At 40.9% G+C, this 25,307-nt stretch overlaps 1 protein-coding gene across 1 annotated transcript in view; it reads left to right on the forward strand.

Moving 5' to 3' along the window:
* The window catches only part of LOC129528467 (histone-lysine N-methyltransferase 2C-like), a 60,288-nt gene that overhangs the window by 30,836 nt on the left and 4,145 nt on the right, over positions 1-25,307 (forward strand). The window contains 4 exon segments of the mRNA XM_055368863.2: positions 3,462-3,597; positions 5,663-5,781; positions 15,308-15,416; positions 18,061-18,117. Coding sequence (XP_055224838.1) covers positions 3,462-3,597; positions 5,663-5,781; positions 15,308-15,354 — 302 coding nt within the window. The 3' untranslated portion in view covers positions 15,355-15,416; positions 18,061-18,117.

Consider the following 25,307-nt stretch of genomic DNA (forward strand, 5'->3'; position numbering starts at 1 on the left):
TGCCTCAAGGGTATCTTATATTATCCCTCAGAGGATTTTAATCTTTTTGAAGATTTTCTTTACTTCCTACTTAGTCTGTTAATTCCAAATTGTCTTTTATGTTCTCAGGTCTCTGTCTTTTATGTTACAGATCAAGGGTGTTGCAGATCTTCTGGCTTCCATGGCCCACATTGGAAGAAGCATTGTCTTGGGCCACACGTAAAATACACTAATGATAGCTGATGAGCTTTTTAAAAAAAAACAAAAAACCTCATAAAAAGTCTCATAATGTTTTATGAAAGTTTATGAATTTGTGTTGGGCTGCATTTAAAGCATCTTGGCTGCAGGTTGGACAAGCTTGTTATAGACCATTGTCAGATAATCTTTATGGTACATGCATGATTAAAAGTGAAGAACTAAAGATGGAGACTGGATAGATAGTATTTTTATTTTTAAAAAAGGAATTAAGTAGTTGATTAGAAAGCTTTGAGTATGTGGTGGTGCTTGTCGATTTGTAAGTTTAGTGGGGTGATTTGTGCTGACCATTTGGTGAACCCTCTGGTTTCAGTATCTTTAGATGTTCTTCTTGAACTGATCAGGTTCCCCACAACAGTCTTTTCAAACCTCATACTTGGAGGCTAGAGATCTGGCTGATAGCTTTCTGAGAATTCAGTGGGGAAATGTGGGGTCCGGCAACGGGAGCAGAATGGGGTTGTCCACACTTAGTATGCCCATATTTTCTTGGTCCTATTTTCGATCTTCATCCCATTGTTCCATTTAAGGTCACCCAGGAATCCTGCATCCCACAAATGAGAGTAGCAGCTTCTCAGTGTGTAAACCTAGGAAGCAGGTGTAGGGAGTATAACTTCTGCAGATAATTAAATCTCTTGTTGCTTCAGTTTTCTCCCACTTATTTCCAAAGGTGGCCAGTTTTCCTAGTTTCTCAGCCTTCTGAGGATTGTTATAAACTGGATTCTTTTTTTCAGTTCTTTCTGCTCTCAACTGAGAATTTGCCTTTGTTAAGTTGTTTTTCTCCTTTCCTATTGTCTTTTTTTTTTTTTTTTTTAAGGAGATTGGGTCTTTCTCTGTTGTCCAGGCTGGAATGCAGTAGGGTGGTCATAACTCACTGTAGCCTCAACCTTCTGGGCTCAAGCAATTCTCTTCTCCCACCTCAGCCTCCCAAATAGCTGGGATTACAGGCATGCCACCATGCCACAGCTTGATTTTATCTTTTAAAAATAGATTATTTCAGTGTGTTTTTAGTAGGGTTTCAGGAGAATAATTTTAATGTATGAATTTAGTCTGCCACCTTAACCCAAAATTCCCTGTCATTAACTTTTAGGTGGGTTTATTTGAAGGTAAACAATTGGTATTGTCATCTTTGGTGTTTGTTTTTTTTCAGTAATTTTCTTTTTTCTTTTCTTTTCTTTCTTTTTTTTTTTTTTTTTTTTTTTGAGACAGAGTCTCGCTGTCACCCAGGCTGGAGTGCAATGGTGCCAACTCCGCTCACTGTAAGCTCTGCCTCCCGGGTTCACGCCATGCTCCTGCCTCAGCCTCCCACGTGGCTGGGACTACAGGCACCAGCCACCTCACCTGGCTAATTTTTTGTATTTTTAGTAGAGACGGGGTTTCACCGCGTTAGCCAGGATGGTCTCCATCTGACCTCATGATCCGCTCACCTTGGCCTCCCAAAGTACTGGGATTACAGGCATGAGCCACCGCGCCCGGCTTTTTTTTTTTTTTTTTTTTGAGAGATGAAATTTCACTCTTGTTGCTCAGGCTGGAGTGCAATGGCACGATCTCGGTTCACTGAAACCTCCCCCTCCCGGGTTCAAGCAATTCTCCTGCCTCAGCCTCCTGAATAGCTGGGATTTTAGGCGTGTACCACCACGCCCAGATAATTTTGTATTTTTAGTAGAGACTCACTATGTTGGTCAAGCTGGTACGGAACTTCTGACCTCAAGTGATCCACCTGCTTTGACCTCCCAAAGTGATGGGATTATGGGCATGAGCCACCGTGCCTGGTCTATAAACTTTTCTTTTCATGGTTTAGTCATAAGTCCATAGCCATTATCAGATTGTTATGGAATTGGCCTCAAATATAGACCAAATATAATAAAAAAGAAAAGACAAATACCCTGTTCATGCCATTACAGAAATACGTTATCTCTAATACTGAGAATATTGAAGGAGTTAACAACTTGATTTTAAAATGTATTTGATAAACATGTCTTTTTCCTGCAATACAATGTAAAGCATATATAACTTGGAAAAGTTTGATTACCACAGTGTTAAAATAGCATTCTCTAAAATAGCATTCTCTAAGCATTCCATTTACCTCATTCAGTGAAGTATTTATTGAACATGTATTAGGTATCCTACTAACAATACATCTGTTACTAAGAAAATCTGTGTACCTGTTCTCATGGAGAATATAATCTAGCAGGGACACAGATTTTAAAGGACCAATAAAAATGAAGCATGACGTTCACACATACGAGCATAAAACTGTTTGACATAATCTTATCTAAATATCAGGAATTCTTTAATACAGTGAAGTTTAGAATAAATCCTGAAAGATAAGTTAGGTAGAAGGCAGAAACTGGGGAAGATAGTGGAAGAAAGAGCTTGATACATTCAAAGAACTGAGTGTAGTTCACTGGTGGGAGTGAGATGAAGCTGGAAAGTTTACAAGAGACTGTTGTAATGGGCCTTGCAATTTGAAGTTTATTTTGAGGGCATTGGGAAGACATGAAAGGATTTTAAGCAGAAAATTGATACATATTTATAGAAAGATCATTTATGCAGTAATTTAAAGAATTGATTGGAGAGAGGTAAGCTTTGAGGTGGGGAACTAGATAGGAGCATATTGTATTAATAGTGAGTCATCTGAGGTTGGACTAAGATGGTAGTAGAGAGTGATAAAATGCATTTCAGAGGTATTGAGGAGTCTTGGTTGTAGGAGGAAAGAGATTAGGAATGATTAAGGTGGTCTTCCAGGCCTCTGTCTTCTCCAGGTTACATTTCCATGCCTTTTAACGATGATAGGTAACATGGGAAAAAGGAGAAAGTTTATTTTAAATTAATAGTTCATTTTGGATATACAGTTTTCAGTAACTAGGTAATATTCAATTATAGCTGTGGTTGAAGCTCAGAAGAGAGTTCTAGTCTAGAGACCTGGACCTGAAGACATAATTAAAAGCAAATGAATTTGTTAAGTGCAAATGGATTGCACTTAACAGAACTCTGAGTTCTGTGTTCCCCTTCTCTGATTATGTTTTATTTCATGGGAACACTGCACTAAGCAGCACAATTTCTACAACCATTTGGGGCTGCTTCTATCTCCTTTCATACTTTCCCTACCAACAGGGATGTACAATTAAAATGGTTCAGCAACAACCCTACTTTTTATTCCCCATTATGTAGGGATTATATATTTGATAGGGTTTTCCAGTTTTGTGTATATATTTACTTTTTTCCAGAAGGAGAACTTATGGATTGTGATGGAAAATCAGAATCTAGTCCTGAGCGGGAAGCTGTGGATGATGAAACTAAGGGAGTGGAAGGAACAGATGGTGTCAAAAAGAGAAAAAGGAAACCATACAGACCAGGTATAGTGCCTGAGGTAGACATTTCAATATCATCAACACTTGGTTAATTAAAGAAAAATACAATACTGAAGACTTCAATTAAAATTAAATATTCAGGATTAAGAACTGTCTAAACAAAAATATGTGCGCATAAATTAAAGAACTAAACTATTTGAATACGACTTTTTAGCTCCAGAGTTCTTTATTTTGAATATGTGAATACTTCACAATGAACCATTATTGAATGCCTTATCCCAAATGTTAACCATTTTATTAAATGCTTTACTAGATTGGCTTTTGTTCATACTTGGAGTTTGAAGGCCATTTATATAGTTCCTCTGGATGTGTACTTCTGTGACGCTTTTAATTTTCAGTATTCACTTTCTAATATCTTTTTTTGAAAAAACTTATTTCAGTGTTTATGCAGGAATGCCAGTAAGTATACAGTGTGAAGGGGAACAAGACAGAGTTATTATGGCTCCTAGAATTTATAGTCTAGTTAAAAACCATGACTGATTAAACACTCATTTCTTATCTGCCTCAGGAGTGGAGAGAAAAGCGGTCTTGCTTGTCAGTTTTATTTGCCTTATTGGAAAAAATTATTAAAATTGTCACAATACAGAAGTTGTAGGCTTTTATGTATTTATTTAAAAAATTTTTTCCGCTTTTCACACGTGTTGAGTAGGCTTTCCTTAGCCAGTTTATTAATGTCTGTTTACCAATGAGGTTTTAAATTGGATTCGTACAATCTTTATGCTTCTTATTGCTTATATTTTATTGGTAAGAGTGATCTAAATCCCTTTTGATATGTAAGGAAGAACTTTCTTACTTCATTCGTATTCCATGAGACCTTAAAAGATAACCTGTCTTTTAAATAGGTCATATCTATAATAAGGACCTAAGATGAGTTGCTTCTAAATCGTTTTATGAAAATGATTTCATTTCTTCCTAATCATGAGGCTTATAAGTGTACTTTTTTAGACATTGCAGATTTCTTCCAGGAACTTGTATTTACTGTTTTCTTTTCCTCTGCCTCACATGGAAGTCAACCCTCTAATTGAGGGACCCATTAGGTCACAGAGTATATTGCTAGACAGCGATATCATTTCACAAAAGCTTATAGTGTTGACTGTGTACAAGACCTCTATTCTAAGCACTTCACTTATGTTATTTGTCCTTTTAACATATGTATGAGAAGCTGCTTTGCCTTACCCCCATTTTTAACCAGTGAAAGAATTGAGGCATTGAGAAGTATTTAGTGAGTAAGCAGAATTACATAGTCTGACTCCAGATTCCATGCTCTTAACCACAGGGCTCTATGTGTCCCATGTATAAATGCCCTCATACGTTGGAGTACCAGACACCGTTCCCCATGAAATCATATCAGTCAAAGAATATTTGTGTCATCTAGGTAGTTTGTGTCTTCTGTCCTCCAGCTAATGTACCAGTTAGCTGGTTAATATACAGACACAGTCATCCATCACTTAAGTTCAGAGAAATACATCATTAGGCATTTTCATCCTTGTGTGAACATCATAGAGTGCACTTCCACAAACCTAGATGGTATAGCTTACTACACACTTAGGCTGTATGGTACGCTAAATTCATTTTAAAAAATAAAGTAATTGTGCTACGGTGTTATAACTATGGTGATGTCTGTATGTGGTGGGAATTTTTCAGCTCCATTATAATCTTATGGGACCACTGCCTTAACATGCAGCCCTTTGTTTACCAACATCATTATGCAGTGCATGACTGTTATGTGATGTATGAGACACTAATATTTGTCAAATAGATAAGCCAGCGTAATTTAGTGTTTGATATTTACACTGACACTGTTTAGAAGAGGAAGTGCACACAGGTCTTTTTGTATTCTGTTTGATAAGTGATAACAGTGGCTTTGCCTTTTTTTTGTTGTTGTTGTTGTTTTTAACTTCTATTTTACCTAAAACTCAGGTTATTTATTTAGACTAGCACAGATTTAATTTTGGAAAATGACTTACTATTCAAGATAAAGCATTTTTAGCCTGTGTACTGTGGAAACGTAGGGAGAAATTATTTATCAGTTTACCCAATTTCTTTTTTTGGATAAGTATTGGTGGATTTATGGTGTGGCAAAGAAGTCGAACTGGGCAAGGGAAAACCAAAAGATCTGTGATCAGAAAAGATTCCTCAGGCTCTGTTTCTGAGCAGTTACCTTGCAGAGATGATGGTATAGTACTGACTTAAAAATTTTTTTTTTTTTTTATGTAACCCCTTGATCCTGATATTTCTATTGGAAAGAACTATCCTAAATAATGTTACAGTCAATAAGAACCTTATTGCCTCTTATTGTTACTCAATAAGAGTCTTATTGCCTTTTATTGATGAAAGGATTTGAGTGCATATAGAGTTCATATCTGTAATACAGCAATCAGGTTTTATAAGGAAATGGTTTAAATCCAATAGACTTTATTCTTTTGAGATTTTTTGACAAGCTCTTTTTTCCTGTATCAAGTTATTAAATATATTTTCTATATTTAAATATAAATGGTTTAGGGACTTAATAACTTAGTTACATAAGGTACTTTCTGGTCATCTCCAAAGCCTTTCTTTGACTGCTTTAGATACTTATCACATAATTTGAAATTCTCAAGCGACAGTGCACCTCAATTTTTATCTATGTATGTATGTATGTATCTATCTATCTATCTATCTATCTATCTATCTATCTATCTGTCTATCTTAGGGTCTCACTATGTCACCCAGGTTGGCGTGCAGTGGCACAATCTTGGGTCACTGCAGCCTTGCACTCCTGAGCTCAGGCAATTCTCCTGTCCTCAGCCTCTGATGTAGCTGGAGACCACAGGCACACAACCACCATGCCTAGCTAATTTTTAGGCTTTTTGCAAAGACAGGGTCTCACTTTGTTGCCCAGGCTGGCCTAGAACTCCTGTGCTCAAGCGATCCTCCTGCCTCAGCCTCCCAAAGTGCTGGGATTACAAACGGGAGCCACTGCGCCCAGCCGTTAGGGAGTTCTGTTATCCCCATCTGTAAAATGGGGAAAATGGAGTCAAAGAGAGTTCAAAGGAAGCCCCAAGGTGGCACAGCTGGGGAATCGAGTTTTGATTTGAACCCAGAGAGCCATTTTCAAGAGCTCAGCCCTGACCTGCTGTGGGGGTCACTGCTCCTAGGTGCCACTTTGTATTCTGGGAGACTTGGATTCCAACTCTGCTGGGGGATCTCAAAATGGAGGATGGCGTGCTTGCCCCAGAGTCAATGCCCAATCAGTGATTGTTATTATTCTGTTTTCCTAAGGCCAAGGTCAACCACTTAAGACAGAAAAGAATGGTATGAGTCAGCATGGCTTTTGGCATTGGATCTGGGCTAGAATCCCACTTTCTTCTAGTTGTAGATCTTCAAGTAAGAGAATTAAGTCAGAAAGTTAACATCAGGCCCCAGTTTCCTCATCTGCAAATGGATTTAAGCATGAAGGTTATCAGGAGAACTAAGTAACACCATAATATAAATCAGCTTTGGAGCTGAGAGTGGTACATAGTGGGGGTGCAGTAAATCATTTTGTTTTTCCCCTTTTATTATTATTATTATTTTGAGGCAGAGTCTCTGTTGCCCAGGCTGGAGTGCAGTGGCTCCATCTCTGCTTACTGCAACTTCTGCCTCCGGGGTTCAAGCGATTCTCCTGCCTCAGTCTCCCAAGTAGCTGGGATTACAGACACGTACCACCATGCCCGGCTAATTTTTGTACTTTTAGTAGAGACAGGGTTTCACCATGTTGGCCAGGCTAGTCTGGAATTCCTGACCTAATGTGATCCTCCTGCCTCTGCCTCCCAAAGTGCTGGCTTCCCACCGAGCCTGGCCTGTTTTTCCTCTTCTTATCCCTCCTCTTCTCCTCCCTGTTCTTCTTATTTTATTTATTTTATTTTTTGAGACTGTCGGCCAGGCTGGAGTGCAGTGGCACTAACACTGCTCACTGCAGCCTCAACCCCTTGGGCTCAAATTATCTTCCCATCTCAGCCTCCTGAGTAGCTGGGATTAAAGGCGCATGCCACCAAGCCCGCCAAATTTTTATTTTATTTTATTTCATTTCATTTCATTTCATTTCATTTCATTTCATTTCATTTAAGACAGTTTCACTCTTTTTGCCCAGGCTGGAGTGCAATGGCATGATCTTGGCTCACTGTAACCTCCGCCTCCTGGGTTCAAGTGATCTCCTGCCTCAGACTCTTGAGTAGCTGGGATTACAGGTGCCTGCCACCATTCCTGGCTAATTTTGTAATAATTTTTGTATTTTGTAGAGACAGGGTTTCGCCATGTTGTCCAGGCTGGTCTCGAACTCTTGGACTCAAGCAATCTGCCGGCCTTGGCCTCCCAAGGTGCTTGGATTACAAGCATGAGCCAGCCACTGCGCTCAGCCCTCTTCTTACTATTATTATTATTACTGTTATGGTTGTAGAAGTAACCTGAAATAGAGATACATTTAAATATCTGAGTGATTTCAGCAAAGGAGAGAGCCCCTGTGTTACTATTTTAGGAGTGCTCTTGATTGTGTGAACCCACTTACTAACCGAGCCCGGCCATTTTGCTCGGATTATTCAGAGCTCTCAGGACCATTCAGAATGAAATTCAAAATCTTTACCATGGCCAGAAAGATCCGTGCAATCAAGATGCACCATCCCTATCCTAATTTCCTGGCTTGTCTCCATGCCAGCCACAATGCCATGCTGGCCTCCTTGCTGTTCTTTGAAACACTGGGTGCACTTTGCTTCAAGGACTTCGCTTGCCTGTCCCTGAACCTGGAATGCTCTTCCCCTAGAACTCCTTGTGGCTGCCACTGTCACCCCCTTCAGATCTTTATTTAGATGTGTCTATGATGAAGCCTTTCAGGGCCAATCTGTTTAACATTTCCCTCACCACCCCTCCACTCTGTAGCCCCTTTGCCCCTTGTATTTCTCTCCATAGTACTTATTATAATATCTAACACACTATAATATCAAATGTTAACTCCATGAGGATAGGCATTTTGATCTATTTGGTTCCCTGCGGCATCTCCAGCACATAGAACAATGCCTGGTGTACATAGTGGGTGCTTATTAGGTACATGTCACATGAAAGAGGAAAAAAAACGAGTGTATTAAAGAATCCAGGAGCCGGGTGAGGTGTGTCATGCCAGTAATCCTAGCACTTTGGGAGGCTGAGGCGGGTGCATCACCTGAGTTCGAGCCCAGCCTGGCCAACATAGTGAAACCCCGTCTCTACTAAAAATACAAAAATTCAGCTGGGTGTGGTGGCAGGTGCCTGTAATCCTAGCTACTAGGGAGGCTGAGGCAGGAGAATTGCTTGAACTGGGGAGGCAGATGTCGCAGTGAGCCAAGATTGCGCCATTGCACTCCAGCCTGGGCAACAAGAGTGAAAAACTGTCTCAAAAAAAAAAAAAAAAAAAGAATCTAGGGAGGCCAGGAGCAGTGGCTCACACCTGTAATCAATCTCAGCACTTTGGGAGGTGGGCAGATCACTTGAGGTCAGGAGTTGGAGACCAAAATGGTGAAACCCCATCTCTACTAAAAATTCAAATATCAGCCAGGTGTGCTGGTGCACGCCTGTAATCTCAGCTACTCAGGAGGCTCAGGCAGGAGAATCACTTGAACCCCAGAGGTTGCAGTGAGCTGAGATCACGCCACTGCACTCCAGCCTGGGCGACAGAGTGAGACATTGTCTCAAACAAACAAACAAACAAACAAAAACCCAAGGAGCACAGAACAGCTACATATTGGAACAGCTAAATATTGGAGCACCTACTGTGTGTTGACCGTTCCACAGCATGGAGGAAACTGGTCTTCCCTTGGAAGAGCCTCCCCACTATTCAATTGGTAAGAGAAATAACATACCCAGGGCTGGGCATAATGCAGACAGTGTTATAAAGGAGGCATTGAACAAAGGAGAGAGTAACTGAAGGAGGTGGCATTTTGAGTGACCTTGGGGCCGATTAGGGTGGTTACAGGTTGATGTTTATATATATGGCATATACGTTGGGGGATTGGGTGGCGGGGAGGGGGGCAGGCATTCAGAATAGAGCAAAGAGAGGAGTAAGTATAGAATGGTGTATCAAATGTTTATCCAAAAGCAGGATATGGAACTAGTAAACATTTTATTCACAGTGTGTATTTTTTTTTGAGAGGAAGTCTTGCTCTGTTGCCCAGTGGCACGATCTCGGCTCACTGAAACCTCTGCCTGCTGGGTTCAAGTGATTCTCCTGCCTCAGCCTCCCAAGTAGCTGGGATTACAGGCGCACGCCACTACGCGCGGCTAATTTTTGTATTTTTAGTAGAGACGGGGTTTCGCCATGTTGGCCAGGCTGGTCTCAAACGCCTGACCTCAGGTGATCAGACCACCTCTGCCTCCCAAAGTACTGAGATTACAGGTATGAGCCACTGCATCTGGCCTGTTGTCTATATTCTATTTTTTTTTTTTTTCTGAGATGGAGTCTTGCTCTGTCACCCAGGCTAGAGTGCAGTGGCACGGTCTTGGCTCACTGCAACCTCTGCCTCTAGGGTTCAAGCGATTCTCCTGCCTCAGTCCCCTCAGTAGCTGGGATTACAGGCGCCTGCCACAGCGCCCAGCTGATTTTTTTGTATTTTTAGAGGAGACGGGGTTTCACCATGTTGGCCAGGCTGGTCTTGAACTCCTGACCTCGTGATCCACCGCGCCCAACCTGTTGTCTATACTCTAAAATTTGGATAATTTGGATATGGTATAGTTTATGTGGCAATTTTCTTTTGGAGAACATGTAGGTTGTTTCTAGCTTTTCGCTATTGGAAACAGTGCTGCATCCTTGTGTATGCTTTCTGCATGAGTGATATTTCTCTAGGATACATACTGTAATTATATGCTTGTCTATTTTTTTGTGTTTTAATTTATTTAATGTCTGTGCTTCCTGTTAAAATACAAGCTCCATGAGGGGAGGAATCCAATTTGTTTTGTGCCGCACTCTTTAATTACTATCTAGCCAAGTGCTTGGGAGAAAGGAGAGGTCAATAAATATATACTGAGTGAATCAGGCTGAAAGATTGGCTGGGGCCATGGTGTGGTTTTGTATCCTAAGAGAGGGAGCCTGACTTATTTTGGAAAAGTAAAATTTTTTTTGGAGAATTTCACACAAAGCGGTAGCAGGATGGTTATTGGTGGAATTTAGGAAAACGTATTCTGGACTAGAAAGAAGGCAGGTACAGGAGGTGCGATTATGAGATTATTACACAGGCCAGAAGGAAACAAAGAAACATGGGTGGTGAGAATAGAAAGGAACGGGTACATACATTTCAGAGAGATTAGAAGGATAGGATTTGTGAGATTTACTAAGTAGCTATAAGGGGTGAAGTAAAGAAAGCATAGAAGGAAAGTTGATTTCTAGCATAGAACATTTTAATTTTACAAACATTTATTCTCTCTCCCAGCTCCATGGAAGAAGTACTCACTAATTGCTGTTGGTATATTAATTTGTATTACATTTTCTTCCCCACTTTCTCTTTTTTTTTTGAGACAGGGTCTGTGGCCCAGGCTGGAGTGCGGTGATGCCATCTTGGCTCACTGCAGCCTTGACCTCCTCGGGATCAAGAGATCCTTCCACCTCAGCCTCCTGAGTAGCTGGGACCATGGGTGCCAGCCACCATGCCCAGCTAATTTTTTTTTTTTTTTTTTTTGAGACGGAGTCTCACTCTGTCCCCCAGGCTGGAGTGCAGTGGCGTAATCTCGGCTCACTGCAGCCTCCGCTCCCTGATTCATGCCATTCTCCTGCCTCAACCTCCCAAGTAGCTAGGACTACAGGCATCTGCCACCACGCCCGGCTAATTTTTTTTTGTATTTTTAGTAGAGACAAGGTTTCACTGTGTTAGCCAGGATGGTCTGGAACTCCTGACCTCGTGATCCGCCCGCCTCGGCCTCCAAAGTGCTGGGATTACAGGCGTGAGCCACCGTGCCCAGCCCTATGCCTAGCTAATTTTTATATTTTTCTTAGAGACAGGGTTTCGCCGTATTGCCCAGGCTGGTCTTGAACTCTCGGGTTTAGGTGAGCGCCTTGGCCCCCGAAAGTGCTGGGATTATAAGCATGAGCCACTGTGCCTGGTTTCCCTTTCAAAAGAGATTTTGGGTGTTTCGTGTCACTGTATCCACGCCGCGTGCGGTCTCTTGTGCGTGGCTTCTTTTCCTGAGCACGCACAGCTGCCTTCTAACCCGCGAGCAATGGCTTTAAGGTTTTTGTTTGTAATTCGGGGGTGACCCAGGGGTTCGGGCCGCGGGCCCCTCCCCTCGCCCAGGCACACCTTGCAGAGGAGGGGGCGGCGGGGACAGGACCCGGGTCTGTGCCTGTGCACACCCTCGCGGGCCAACCCCACCCCCCCGCCGGGTACCTGTCACGGCTACTGCCGCGGCGCGCGCCCGCCAGGTTAAGCCGGATGGCGGGAGGAGGGGTGCGGGACACGGGGTGCGGGGAGGGTGGCACGGCGCGCGCGTGCGCAGGAGTCGCCGAGCAAGAACTGGTAGTGCGCGCGCTCGCCGCTCGCTCGCGTCCCGGAGGCGGAGTCTGCGGCGGCGGGCGGAGCGGGGGCGCGCCTATGCTAGTCACGTGGGCGCTGGGGCGGGGCCGGGGCGGGGCCGGGCGGCCGTTCAAGGGAGGGGGCGGGGCCGGCGCGGCCGTTCAAGGCAGGGGGCGGGGCGCCTCCGAGCGGCGGGGCCAAGGGAGGGCGCAACAGCTGCTACCTCAACACTTTCTGACCCAACGGTCACCCAGCGCCGGACTCGCTGCGCCCCGGCGGCTCTAGGGACCCCTGGCGCCTACACTTAGCTCCGCGCCCGAGGTGAGCCCAGGCCCTAAATCCTCCGGGCGGGGTTAGGGGTGAGGGACGCTCCTTTTTTGTTAGGGCGGGGGTCTTGGAGGCGCGAAGGCACTAGGCGCCTCAGCGGATGGCTGCACCCCTCGCCCGCTGCTCCCCGTGTCTTTTTGGGGGCCGGGTGCGGGCGCGGAATCCGAGAGGTGTCCGCACAAAAGGCCGAGAAAAACTCCGCGACGCCTACCTCCCTCCCTCCGCCCTCCCCGCCACCTCCTCTCCGCGCCCGCTCCTCCTCATTCAAACCCGGCCCGCCTGTGTGGTGTCAGCTCAGTCCTGGCCGCCGCCACATGAGGAAATGGCCGAGGAGCCGGAGCCGCAGGTAAAGGGGGCGCGCCCCCCGCCTGCGCCAGCCGGGGCGCCCGCCCGGTCCTGCGGAGGCTCCCGCGCCGCCCCCGAGGCGCCCGGCTCTCGTTGTCTTGTCCCCTCCCCAGGCTGACCTCAGTTCCCCGTGTCAGCTTTCTAGCCGCTCCTCTAGGGCGCGGCCTCCCCAGCCGGCTCCTGCACTTCCGCCCACGGGAAGGTGAGGGCGATCCCGGGCTGCATCCGCTCTTGGCCGTCACACTCACACTGCACGATTTAGAAGGGCTTGGGGTGCGGGGTTCCCTGAATCTCCGCTGGGAGCGGGGGTCCGGGGGTCTGCGGTGGTGGGCGGTGGGGGTCTGTTCCGAAAAGTTGGGTCGCCCCGCGGGGCGGGTCTCCCAATTTGCCCAGTTGGCCCTTGGGGCGCGGGCGGAGGGGGGCCGTCGGCGTAGGATCCCCAGCGATACCCCGGGAAGGGCCGGGGCAAGTTGGAAATGGTCAAAACAATGCGTCTGGACTGGCAGCATTGCTTCTTATTGTAGTTTTAATCTGCATTTCTCTAATAGCTAGTGATGATGACCAGTTTTTCATTTGCTTATTTGCCAGTTGCAAATCTCTATTAGTGAAGTATCTGTTCACATATTTTGCCCATTTTTTAAAAGTTGGGTTGTTTTCTTATAATTGAAGTTTATTTTTTCTTATACTCAAAATTTTAATTCACACATAATAAATTGTACATATTTATGAGGTACAATGTGATGTTTCAGTACATTTTACATTGCATAATGATCAAATCATGGTAATTAGCATATCCATTGCCTTAAACATTTACCATGTCTTTGATGTAAGAATATTCAAAATCCTCTCTTCTAGCGAGAATATGAGTGTATTTTAAATGTACATCTATTTGTTTTCTCACAATCCTATAAAATGATAGCTTGAGTCAATGAGTTATCCCCCCAAGTCCTATCAACCTTGTCTATTTTAGTGAAATTTAATATTGTCTAGAAAACACTAAGCAAACATAGTTATTCAGAGAGCATAACTGAGCCCTCTGGTTATTCTCTGTAACCCACAAAGGAAGCTGAACACTTGATGTAAACTTCTTTATCAGAGTAAATAATAAGAATCCTCTCCATTACATACAAAAGAAAAAATAACTGGAGAGATAGTCTCTGCTCTGAGGTTATTATCCTGTGGTCTTTGGTTTCGGTACATTCTCCCCCACCCCATGCCCTTCTCCCTCATCTTTAATGAGTATCTGTATGTATGGCAGAACAGTATTTTTTTTTATTATACTTTAAGTTTTAGGGTACATGTGCACAATGTGCAGGTTAGTTACATATGTACACATGTGACATGCTGGTGCGCTGCACCCACTAACTCCTCATCTAGCATTAGGTATATCTCCCAATGCTATCCCTCCCCCCTCCCCCCACCCCACAACAGTCCCCAGAGTGTGATGTTCCCCTTCCTGGGTCCATGTGTTCTCATTGTTCAGTTCCCACCTATGAGTGAGAATATGCAGTGTTTGGTTTTTTGTTCTTGCGATAGTTTACTGAGAATGATTTCCAATTTCATCCATGTCCCTACAAAGGACATGAACTCATCATTTTTTATGGCTGCATAGTATTTCATGGTTTATATGTGCCACATTTTCTTAATCCAGTCTATCATTGTTGGACATTTGGGTTGGTTCCAAGTCTTTGCTATTGTGAATAGTGCCGCAGTAAACATACGTGTGCATGTGTCTGTATAGCAGCATGATTTATAGTCCTTTGGGTATATACCCAGTAATGGGATGGCTGGGTCAAATGGTATTTCTAGTTCTAGATCTCTGAGGAATCGCCACACTGACTTCCACCGTGGTTGAACTAGTTTACAGTCCCACCAACAGTGTAAAAGTGTTCCTATTTCTCCACATCCTCTCCAGCACCTGTTGTTTCCTGACTTTTTAATGATTGCCATTCTCAAAGAACAGTATGTTTTTAAGTGTCTGCAGTCTTGGGCCAAGCTCGTTCTATTCCCCACTCTACAAGAATCACAAGAGCGCTAGGATTCTGTTTGGGGTTGCTGTGGACACAGAGTTCTTATTACAGAACTGACTTATTCTCAATAGGAGGTAAAGACCTAGAGGTGAGGTCTCTAAGCAAGGGAGTCCCATCCCATCCTCTGCCCTCTCTGTTGGCTGTTGTCCTCTCATCTTCATCAGGAGAATTAAAATCATGTAAAGTTTTGGCGGGGGGACTAGATGGTGGTCTCTGCGGCCCATAGACAGGAAAGTTTGCTTATACCCAGCGGGGGGGGACCACTAATTGACATTCCTTTCCCCTCCCAGGGACCTTACAGAGTCCCCTTACCCTCACGGTACTGGGGGACAACCCGTGGGTGTAAGGCCAAATAGCAATAACCTTGTTACTTGCCAGGAATTGGGTCAAGATTTGATTTAACAAGCTTGGTTTTGGGAACTAAAAAATGAAAAAAGGAAAAGCCATAATCTTGAAAGGCAACAAGAGAGAAAACTGCTAACAGGATCTTGATTAAATTTCTCCCTCTTAGAGAATGTTGGACCGACGACACAAGACCTCAGACTTGTGTTATTCTAGCAGCTGAACACACCCCAGGCTCTTCTGACCGGCAGTGGCTCTGGAAGCAGTCTGGTCTATAGGTAAGCATGTCCAGGGCTTACAGGGAGAAGCTCCCAGAAATCCAGCTCTGCCTTGGGTTGCCCCGGTTCACGTCCAAAGATGTGCTTGGGCCACATCTCTGGAGCACAAGGTGGTAGACTGAGAGCTTTGATATTTCTACTCCTACGGCAGATGAGCTGGTATAACTCCAAAGGTATGGAATTTGCTGTTGTCTGTGACCCAGCAAATAAAAATAGGAAAATAATTCGATAGAAAAATAATAGAAATAGAAAAAATTTAAAAAACAAACCAAGCCTCATTCTATGACATTTTAGGCAGTGTGATAATATGCATATACTGGTCACTTTAATCTTTCCTACAGGGGCAGCTGGTTGCCGTAATGTTGGATGCTCTGTTCAAGGATGGTGAGCTAGTGTTCAGCTCAGGAAGCCACTCCACAGAGATGGCCACCAAAAGGGCTTCAGTGGTCCCATCTCAATTAACACCTGAAACACTGTTAATAATTACAGTAAAGGTCACAAATGGGTTTTTATTAGTGAAATTGATGGCTTACAAAGCAGCATGATGGATGTTACAATTATATGACATTTTAAGATCTGTTAATCAACTAACGTGTTTTGGAGACAGCCCATCCTTGCATAAACAGGATAAAGGTGTATGAGGGTGGCCTGTAGTGTATATTTAGAGACGACACCCAAGGCTTGATCCTCATATGGTCCTATCTCCAGGAAGGTTTAGGAAGATTTTGGCCTCTGAAACATTAGAAATCTGTTGAGAATGAAGCTTTCATGCTTGGAGCACCTAAAGTGCGGAAAGCTTACAGAAGCTTGTGTACTGTGTCTGCTTGCTACTGAATGTTTTGTTAAATGAATATCTGTATGTGTGGCAGATTTGGTCGGAGACCTACTTTTCATTATAACCTGGTAGCATGATTATAAAGATGTAGCTAACCTTCAGCTAACTCAAACTTCTGTGGTTGCTCCTATCTACCAAAAAGCATTTAAGAATTCTGCATGACCACTTCAGTTTAGGACAGTTTGCAATTCTCACCTTCCTTAGAGGGCAATTTAGCTAGTTACTTATTCATGTCCCATGAGGGAAGTCATTCTGTGCCCCAAAGCAGCTTATCAAAGTATTATTTCAGACTTCATGCAGTACTCTCCCTGAAAGGAATTCAGGTAACATCTATGGATGTCTCGTGCCCTTTTTGGAGATTAGTTTCCCAAGGAACTTGCTTAGCAATCCTGGCTTGTCACCTGAATCTGGAGTAATTTGAGTGTCTTCCAGTTCTCTTGCTCAGTAGAGGATGTCTGAAAAATCCAGTAATCATTTAATAAGGCTGCTTATGTCAGAAACTCAAATTCTTACCTTTTTGGTGTTTTGAACATTTTCCCCTGTTATGATTTATTAGTGTATTCTGCATAGACAATCCAATTATTCATCCTGCTGAAAAGTAGCGGATGCCTATAGATGCCTTTCTTTTTGTAAAAGGTATTGTTTTTCCTGAGACCTGGATGAATTTCCAGGAGCCATTCAAGGACATGAGAACACCCACTTAGAACTTGAAAGGTTCACCTCATGGCCCTCAGACCAGGCTAATGAGATGCGATAATTTGAACTCTGGCACTCCTTTCCTCACAGGCTGAAAGACTAGCACAATATTAGTGTCTATCTGTGCTTAAAGGCTGGAGCTATTGATCAGAGTCCAAAATTAGTTTGTGTAGGGGAACTTTTCTTAAAGACATAAAGATACCATTTAATATATTGTTTCCAAAATGTGTTTCTCACACATTTCCACTGTGAGAAAGAGGTTCTGTGGTCAAATAGGTTAAGAAACCTCAGCACACTCTTAGAGAATCCCAGTTGTTATCAGCAGCAAAAAAATGTATGTGATCAGTTTCTTAAACTTATTTAAATGTTTGAAAAGTTAGAAAATTGTGGCAAAGAGCATTAATTCTTGAGTCTTGGGAGTGTATTACCTTGATGAGAATGTTTGTGTATTTGAAACTAAAAATGTGTATCAGTTTATATTGCCACATACTGATTTTTATGGCATAATATATGGTGTAGAGAGCAGGTTGTCTAAAAACCAATATTGGCAAAATGCTGAATATCCAGCATGGTTTTATGAAGTTGACAGATGTGGAGTGTATTTTGCATGTGTCTTAACTTACAGATGAGGAAATGAAGTAGCAGAGAGATTAAATTAGCCAAGCCAGGGGTTTCGGTGCTAGGAAGTCTTGATATTGTAAAACATAGCCATATAACTTTAAGAAAATGAATCCAGACAAAAAGAAAACAAAATCATTGTAAACACATAGTCCACTTTAAGTTCACAAAATGTTTTAAACATAATTAAGGCTATGCTTGACTTATCTACTTGTTTATTTCCTACCAAGGATGACCGGGAACTAGCCATTGATATAGAAACATTCATTATTCTTACATTTTCTTTCTTTTTTCTGTGTCCTCTCTCTCTCTCTCACACACACACACACAGTCTCAGAAGTACTAGTGCTGTATCCTGAAATTGTTTCTTTAGTTCTTGTCAAAATTCCTCCGATTTTATTTTTTGTGTCCTGAAATACTGTTGACATTAACATCCTCATTGCCTTCCAAAATATCTGACTTTATTTTTTGTATGTGCTTTTTACTCTTTGGTAGAGTTATGGATTCACTACCAGATTCTACTGTATGCTCTGACAACTATGACCACAATGGGTGAGTTGACTGATCTAAGTGGTGAAAAACACTGGGAGCACCAATGGCAATAACAGCTTTCTATCAGAGACTTTAAGCATCTTTGGTAACATTGTTTTTGAACCAGAGTGGAAAAAATAAGATCAGGTCAGAAGAGGGATGCTTGGTACTCAAAGATTGTTTGTGACTCTAAGTAATTAGCAAACAAAACCTTAGGAAACTATCAGAATGCCTGTGTATGAGACTCTCTCAAGAGTGATGCAAGAGAGTAGAGAATCCTACTTGGAGAAAGAAGGTGGTAGCATTGGACAGGCAGCAGAGGAGCCCTCAGCATAAAGAAAGGAGCTAAGAGACCCTGTATCTGTCCCTCACCCTTCAGAGCTGGTGCCCCAAACTCAAAGCCATCATCACATTGGATGGAGCCCCTGCCTCAGGTTTAGTCACTTGATCCTATTTGAGGAGAAGCAAAGATATCTGTGACTCATGAAGAGCATGAAGGTGGTGGAGGGACTTGATAATTAGGAAATCAAAATGGGCAAGAATAATGTGTGACTACAAATGGGACATGAATTTGAAGGAAATTTAAGTTAAATTTGCTGCCACACATGATGATCAGGTTCAGTAATAAAGAATTATATTTAAATCTTGATTCATTAAACTTTTTTGAGAGTCCTAAACAATTTTTATTACCAACACATAGAGACTTGTTTCTAGAGAAAAATCAAGTACCAGGTGCCAAATAACAGATTTACATGAGAATTTTTAAGGACAACACATTGTAATTTGTAGCGCAATCATAGCCAATTTGAACCAAAAAAAAAAAAAGTCGTGTATGCATTTATGTTGTTTCTTACTATTTACCTTTCAATCCTTTGAACTGACTCCAATGAATTGACATCAGAAATCTGTGCTGGAGTCAACAATGAAAGGTGATGTCATAATATATATTGGAGATGGGAGGAATTCAGGTTTGTGAAATTCAGTCTCAGAATTATTCATGGGAAAATAGTTTTCTGGACACTGATTCTAAAATTCTTTCTAAAAAGTTGGGTCTTAAGTAAGCTAAGTCATATTTATCATATCTTTTAGATTCAAGGAATTTTGTTGTTCAAATAAATTGGTCATATCACCGCTCCATGTGGCAAATCTCTAATAGATTTTTGCATTTGATGTTTGAAGTAAAATGCAGCAACCTTACATAGAGCTTTATAATAAGCTTCATGTGTTCAAATATAATTGGTACTTTTATAACCGATGCTGTTTGTTATACTCAGAAAGTTATTTCTTATCGTAAGATTACCAATATAGTCACCAAAATATTTTTTTATATTTCGAATTAATTTTCCACATTTAAATAAAACAAGCGCTGCTGCTGTTGTTACTATTCCCTTTTAACGTCTCCCCAAATTAGTGTTTTATTCTGTACACTTTATGAGATGGCAGCTTAACAATACCCTTAATATGGCCCAAGGATTCTACAAAAGGAAATGCTGGTGTGTTTGTCAAAAGTGTTTTCTGGCTGGGCATGGTGGCTCAAGCCTGTAATCCCAGCACTTTGGGAGGCTGAGGCAGGTGGACCACGAGGTCAGGAGTTCAAGACCAGCCTGGCCAATATGGTAGAACCGCGTCTCTACTAAAAATACAAAAATTAGCTGGGCATGGTGGTGCATGCCTGTAGTCCCAGCTACTCAGGAGGCTGAGGCAGAAGGATCACTTGAATCCGGGAAGCAGAGGTTGCAGTGAGCTGAGACAGCACCGCTGAACTGCAGCCTCGATGACAGAGCAAAACTCTGTCTCAAAAAAAAAAAGTGTTTCCTGTGCAGATTATCTATTCACCACTTGCAGATTTGAAGTTTACTAAGCATGTGTGATATCTGAAAGTTCATTTGAAGAATAAGTTTCAATGCCAAAAATGTTTAAAAGTGGGATATAGGAAGATGATGCAAAGATCGAATATCCAAACATTTCCATTTTCACCAGGAGGACTTAATAGAATGTCTAACAGCTACTTTTAGATATTTTTGAAATGTGAGAGGGGTGAGTTAACACAAAGTAGACTGTGAGATTAAAATGTCTGTTCACTCTAAAATCTCAGCATTCACTTTCTTATTGTCAAGTTATTCATCAGACTCTTTTCAGAGACAACCTAAATGCAAGCTCTTAGAATATTACAACATCTTTTATATGAGATGACAGGAAATAATTTCATGGCCTTTTAAAGGATAGATGAGGGATTTGAATACCACTTTCAGATTAAGTAACTCCTCTATTGAATATTACACTGTTTTATGGTTCATATCTCTATTGTGGTTGAGAGGTATTGCCAGATTTATTCGCTGACAAGTAAATATTATTCAGTTTATAATTAATATCCACGTTGGGGGGACATACTTTAGTCTATGTTAAAACTATCTTCAATGTTCAGTATCCTGTTCCACATAAAACTTTCATGCCCTAGTTTTAGCATTCATTGATTTTTATGTGAATCAGTTGTAACTGTGATCATTACAAAATGGTGATTTCTTTTTAAAAAAAGTAGTTTTTCTGTGTTTAATAAGTATCATTCTATTATAAGGAGAGCTATTCCTACCCCTATTTGTTCACTATTACTATGAACTTATAAATTCTTACATTATTTCAATGAATTACAATCCTTTCTGTCATTATTTATTTTGATCTTTAAATGGTCCCATATTTGGCCAGTGGGACTCCCTAAAAGCTAGCCCCTGTGTCCTTTTGACTTGACATGTTCCCATCACTTTTTGAGCATTTCCCCAGCCCTGGAATCAGCCATTTACCCAAAGAACCTCATGCCCTTTAGAAACCAATCAATATTTTGCATTTGGTATGCTGATTGCCATTGGCTCATTGCTACTTGTAGGCCTTTTTAATATATAGATGAGAGTACAGTTATACATATTGACATATACAGATATATGCACATATGCAACAATTTTAATGTTTAATACACAGTATATACATTTATATGTGTTCTGTAAACTACGTATTATTGTTTTGCCTATATGTTTTTAAATTTACTTAAATGGTATTAAGTTGTATCTCATTTTGTTAGTTTTCTGCTTAGTAACATAAGATTATTCTTCTTGTGCATACCTTTTGTTGTTGCTTTTAACTGGTATGAAAAATTGCACAGCATGCATGCATCCCCTAGTGAGGAACACATATATTGCTTCCTACCATTTGCCTTCACAAAGAGTGCCGCTAAATGATTATCCTTATGCCAGACCCCTATAGACCTGTTTGAGTATTTCTGTAGGAATATGAAACAGGACTTGATGGGCCATGGGATTGCATATTTTGAATTTTACTGAATACTGCCTATTGCTCTCACAATGGTTATACCAGTCTGCATCTCATGAACAGTGCATGATGGTTCCTACACATACACATTCACAACAACACTTGACATTATCAAACTTTCTAATTTATATAATCAATCTAATAGGTCATAACATATTGCATTATGTTTTACTTTGAATTTATGTGATAACTTATGAATTTGAGCATCATTTTATGTTCTTATAGCATTTGGGATTTCTTCTGTAATGGTCCATTCATGAACTTAGCCCGTTTTTCCACTAGTGTTCCTATCTTTGTCTTGTTAATTTACGTGTGCTGTTTTTGAATATTTTATATTTTAGAATAAGTTAATCAAATTTCTTTTAAAATTATGTTTAATTTTCAAAGTGATTATGTTACATTTGTAAACAATATAGCAATGATTCACTCTTTTTAGTAACATTAAAAACATGGTGCTATTGTTTGGAGGTTTGTACCCCCAAACTGCATGTTGAAATTTGATCCCCAATGTCGGTGGTGGGGCCTAATGGAAGGTGTTTGGAAGATGAATAGATTAATTCCCTCCCTTGGAGTGAGGGTGAGTGAGTACTCACTCTATTAGTTCTTGCAAGAGCTGGTGGTTTAAAAAGAGACCAGCGGCTTCCCGCACCTTGATTCCCATCTTGCCATTTGATCTCTGCACGTGTCAGTTCCCCTTCATCTTCCACCATAAATGGGAGCAGCCTCAGAAGCAGATGTTGGCATCAGGCTTCTTGTGCAGCACACAACTGTGAGCCAAATAAACCTCTTTTCTTTATAAATTACCCAGCCTCAGGTATCCCTTATTAAACAGACTCAGATGCATGGAATCCCATTCAAAAGTTTGGACTATCGCTTTATGTATTCAAATCATCCTTCATGTCAGTTTGAGACATTGAAGTTATGTTCTCTAATCCGTCATCTGCCTGTTAGCTTTGGCATTGTTGTTTTTCATTCTCTTCATGACAGAACTTTTTGCCTTATTATTTTACTTTTGAAGTTTGAAATTTTCCCACTTTCAGTCTACAAAGGTAATTTCTAATCCTCATAGTTTTAATTTACACATTTAATGCTTTAATCTACTTAGAGTCTACCCTTCAATATGGTGTTAGGTAGGGATTTGGTTTCATTTTTCTCCCAATGGTAGGCTGATTTTCCAAATACCATCTATGAAACAATTCATCCTTTTTGCTTGTTTATGTAATCATCGTCAGTGACATATATCTACATAGGTTTATCTCTGAGCTCAATATTTTGCTCCATTGATACTTATGGCATCCCTACACCTTTTTTTTATTAGCATGATTAGTTAAGTTATTAATGGAGCCTTTATATGTTGACATAGATTTTGTAGTAAGTATGTCAATATTCTAAAAAATTTTGAAAAATACCTATGTGGGCCCTGTGGTGTTTGGGAGAGGGAAGGGCTTTAAATACTAGGTTGATTTCTTTGTTACTTGAGTATTCTATTTCTATATAAATATATTTTCTTGCACTAATGTTAGTGTTTTATATTCGTCTAGGAATTTTTCCATTCCATCTAAGTTTTCACATTTATTAGCATATAACTGAATAATCTTATTTTAAAAAATTTTAGTTGTGTTCTAGTTATGCTCCCTTCTTGTACATTTTATTTGGATATTCACTCTGTTTGTTCTTGATTATTATTGCCACAGGTCTATTGTAGTAATCTTTTCAAAGAGACACACTTTTGTTTTGTTAATCTTCTCCACGGTTTTTTCTTCTCCAGTTCAGTGACTTATGCTTACCTCCTTATGTTTTGCTTCCTTATTACTCCATAGACTTTGCCTTGTGCTCCTTTTCCAACCTCTCTACTTAAATGTGTACTCTTTGCTTTTAACCATCTTGACTTCTTATTAATGCTTATATATTGGTAAATTTTCTTCTAAATATTGCTTCATTGTATCCTACAAACTTTGTCATGTTATTATCAATCAGTTCTTAGTATTTAAAATATTTCATGATTTCCCTTTTAACATAAGAGGCATTCAGTAATGTGTAATTTAGTTTCAAATGTGGGTTTTTTTAAAAAAGCGAATCATATTACAATATATTCAGAGAACAGCAATATGATATTGATCCTGTGGACTTTATCCTGTGGAAGCTTTCTTTATGGTACAGAGAGCTATGATGTTGGTCTGTCCTTGTGCCCTCATAGGTCTTTTGCTGTTTCTAGAAGGTGTTAGAATTTTCTCTTTGTCTCCATTAGATACTTAAAGCTGATATGTTTCTTCTTTCTTGAATTTTGGGAAATTTATCATCATAAATTTTCACATTTTATTTTGCATTTTTAGTTTTCATTTCTTCTTAGATTTTCATATTCTAGATGTTAGATAGCTGTTTTTATCCTCCATAACGTTCTTCTTTAGTATGTTCTCTTTATTCTTTTCTACTATTTTCTGGGTAAGTTTCTCAATCTAATCTTCTAACTCTAAATTAATTAGCTTTTCACATGTATCCAAACTACTATTTATCCCTCAACAAGTTATATTTTTTTGACAGTCATACTTTTACAGTTAAGGCTTTCTCTTTTATTTTTTCTTACGACTCCGATTCTCATTTCATGTTTCAACATCTTCCTTTGTGTCCTCTTATCCTTAAGAATATTTGTCATGCTTACTTTAAAATCTTGGTCAGTGTGTTCCAGTAGTTTTGCTACAGTCGGTATGCTGTGGTTCAGCTTGTTGTATTTCTTTTTCAGTAGTTGTATTCCTCAGATATCTAATCATGTTGGTTTGTGAACTCAGATTTTTTGTGGCTGTTGGCTACTCTGGTCATTTGTATTGGGGAAGGACTGAAGGACAATCTCAGTCTGCTGCTGTTCTTGCAACATAATTATTAATAGCACCCACTTTTTCCTTTCAAAAGTGTCCTGGTTTGGGCAGGAATTATATAGTCAGTCTCACTGAAATCTAGGACGTAAGCTGTGTCATTGTCAGTAAGTTTAAAATGAAGAGAAGTGATGTGCCCCAGGGTAGAGAGTCTCAGGAACCATGAAACACTGACCAGGCAACTCCTCTGGGTTGTGAAAAGGAAAAACTTTAGACAAGGTAAATTTAAGAGTTTAATAGTGCAAAAATGATTCTTGAGTTGGGAAGCTTTTAGAACGAGAACAAGTTCTGAGAACTGCAAGCTGGCAACGTGGCCAGACAGCATTATGGACAGAAAATGGAAGTGAGGTCCAGAAACAGCTTTGTTGTTTACAACTGGTTACAGCTGGATGTTTTGTCTTATTTGAATCAGTCAGCCACCCGCAATTGACTGAAGCTCAGCTGCTGCAATTGACTGAGACACAGCTATCTGTTACAAGTGTATATTCTATTCATAATTATGCTGTTAGTTTACACACTAGGTTAGCTTGCAGTTTGTTGCATAAGGACTCAAGTACAGAGGCAACCACAGGGAAAATTTTGTTTAATTAAACAACTATATCACCTTGAAGCTCCTGAACAAAGCAGCATTGGAGGAGACAATCTCTCTGGTTTGTAACCTGGGCTTTGGAGATGGAGGCAGGTGGAGGAGTGAAGGCCCAAGGATGGCTCTTCAGCCCTTCCCTGTTTTCATCAGCCAGCCTAATGCTCTCCTAATTTTACTGTAACTACTCCTGGGTAGTTGCTGTTGTTGTCTATGGAGACAGGCAGGGATGGTCACTACTGTTTCCAAATGGCTAAATTGCATGTGTTTTGTTTTGTTTTGTGTTTTTAGAACAGCTAGTTTATTAGTTGTAGGGTTATTGTAGCTAATTTGAATAAAAATTAAGCCTACAAATTCACATGGTATTTGATTATGTACAATTTAGTTTAATTCTTTAGCTCTGACCCAAATGAAGTGATATCACTAACCCATGATGG

Source organism: Gorilla gorilla, chromosome 17 (assembly GCF_029281585.2).
Source record: "Gorilla gorilla gorilla isolate KB3781 chromosome 17, NHGRI_mGorGor1-v2.1_pri, whole genome shotgun sequence".
NCBI lineage: Eukaryota > Metazoa > Chordata > Mammalia > Primates > Hominidae > Gorilla > Gorilla gorilla.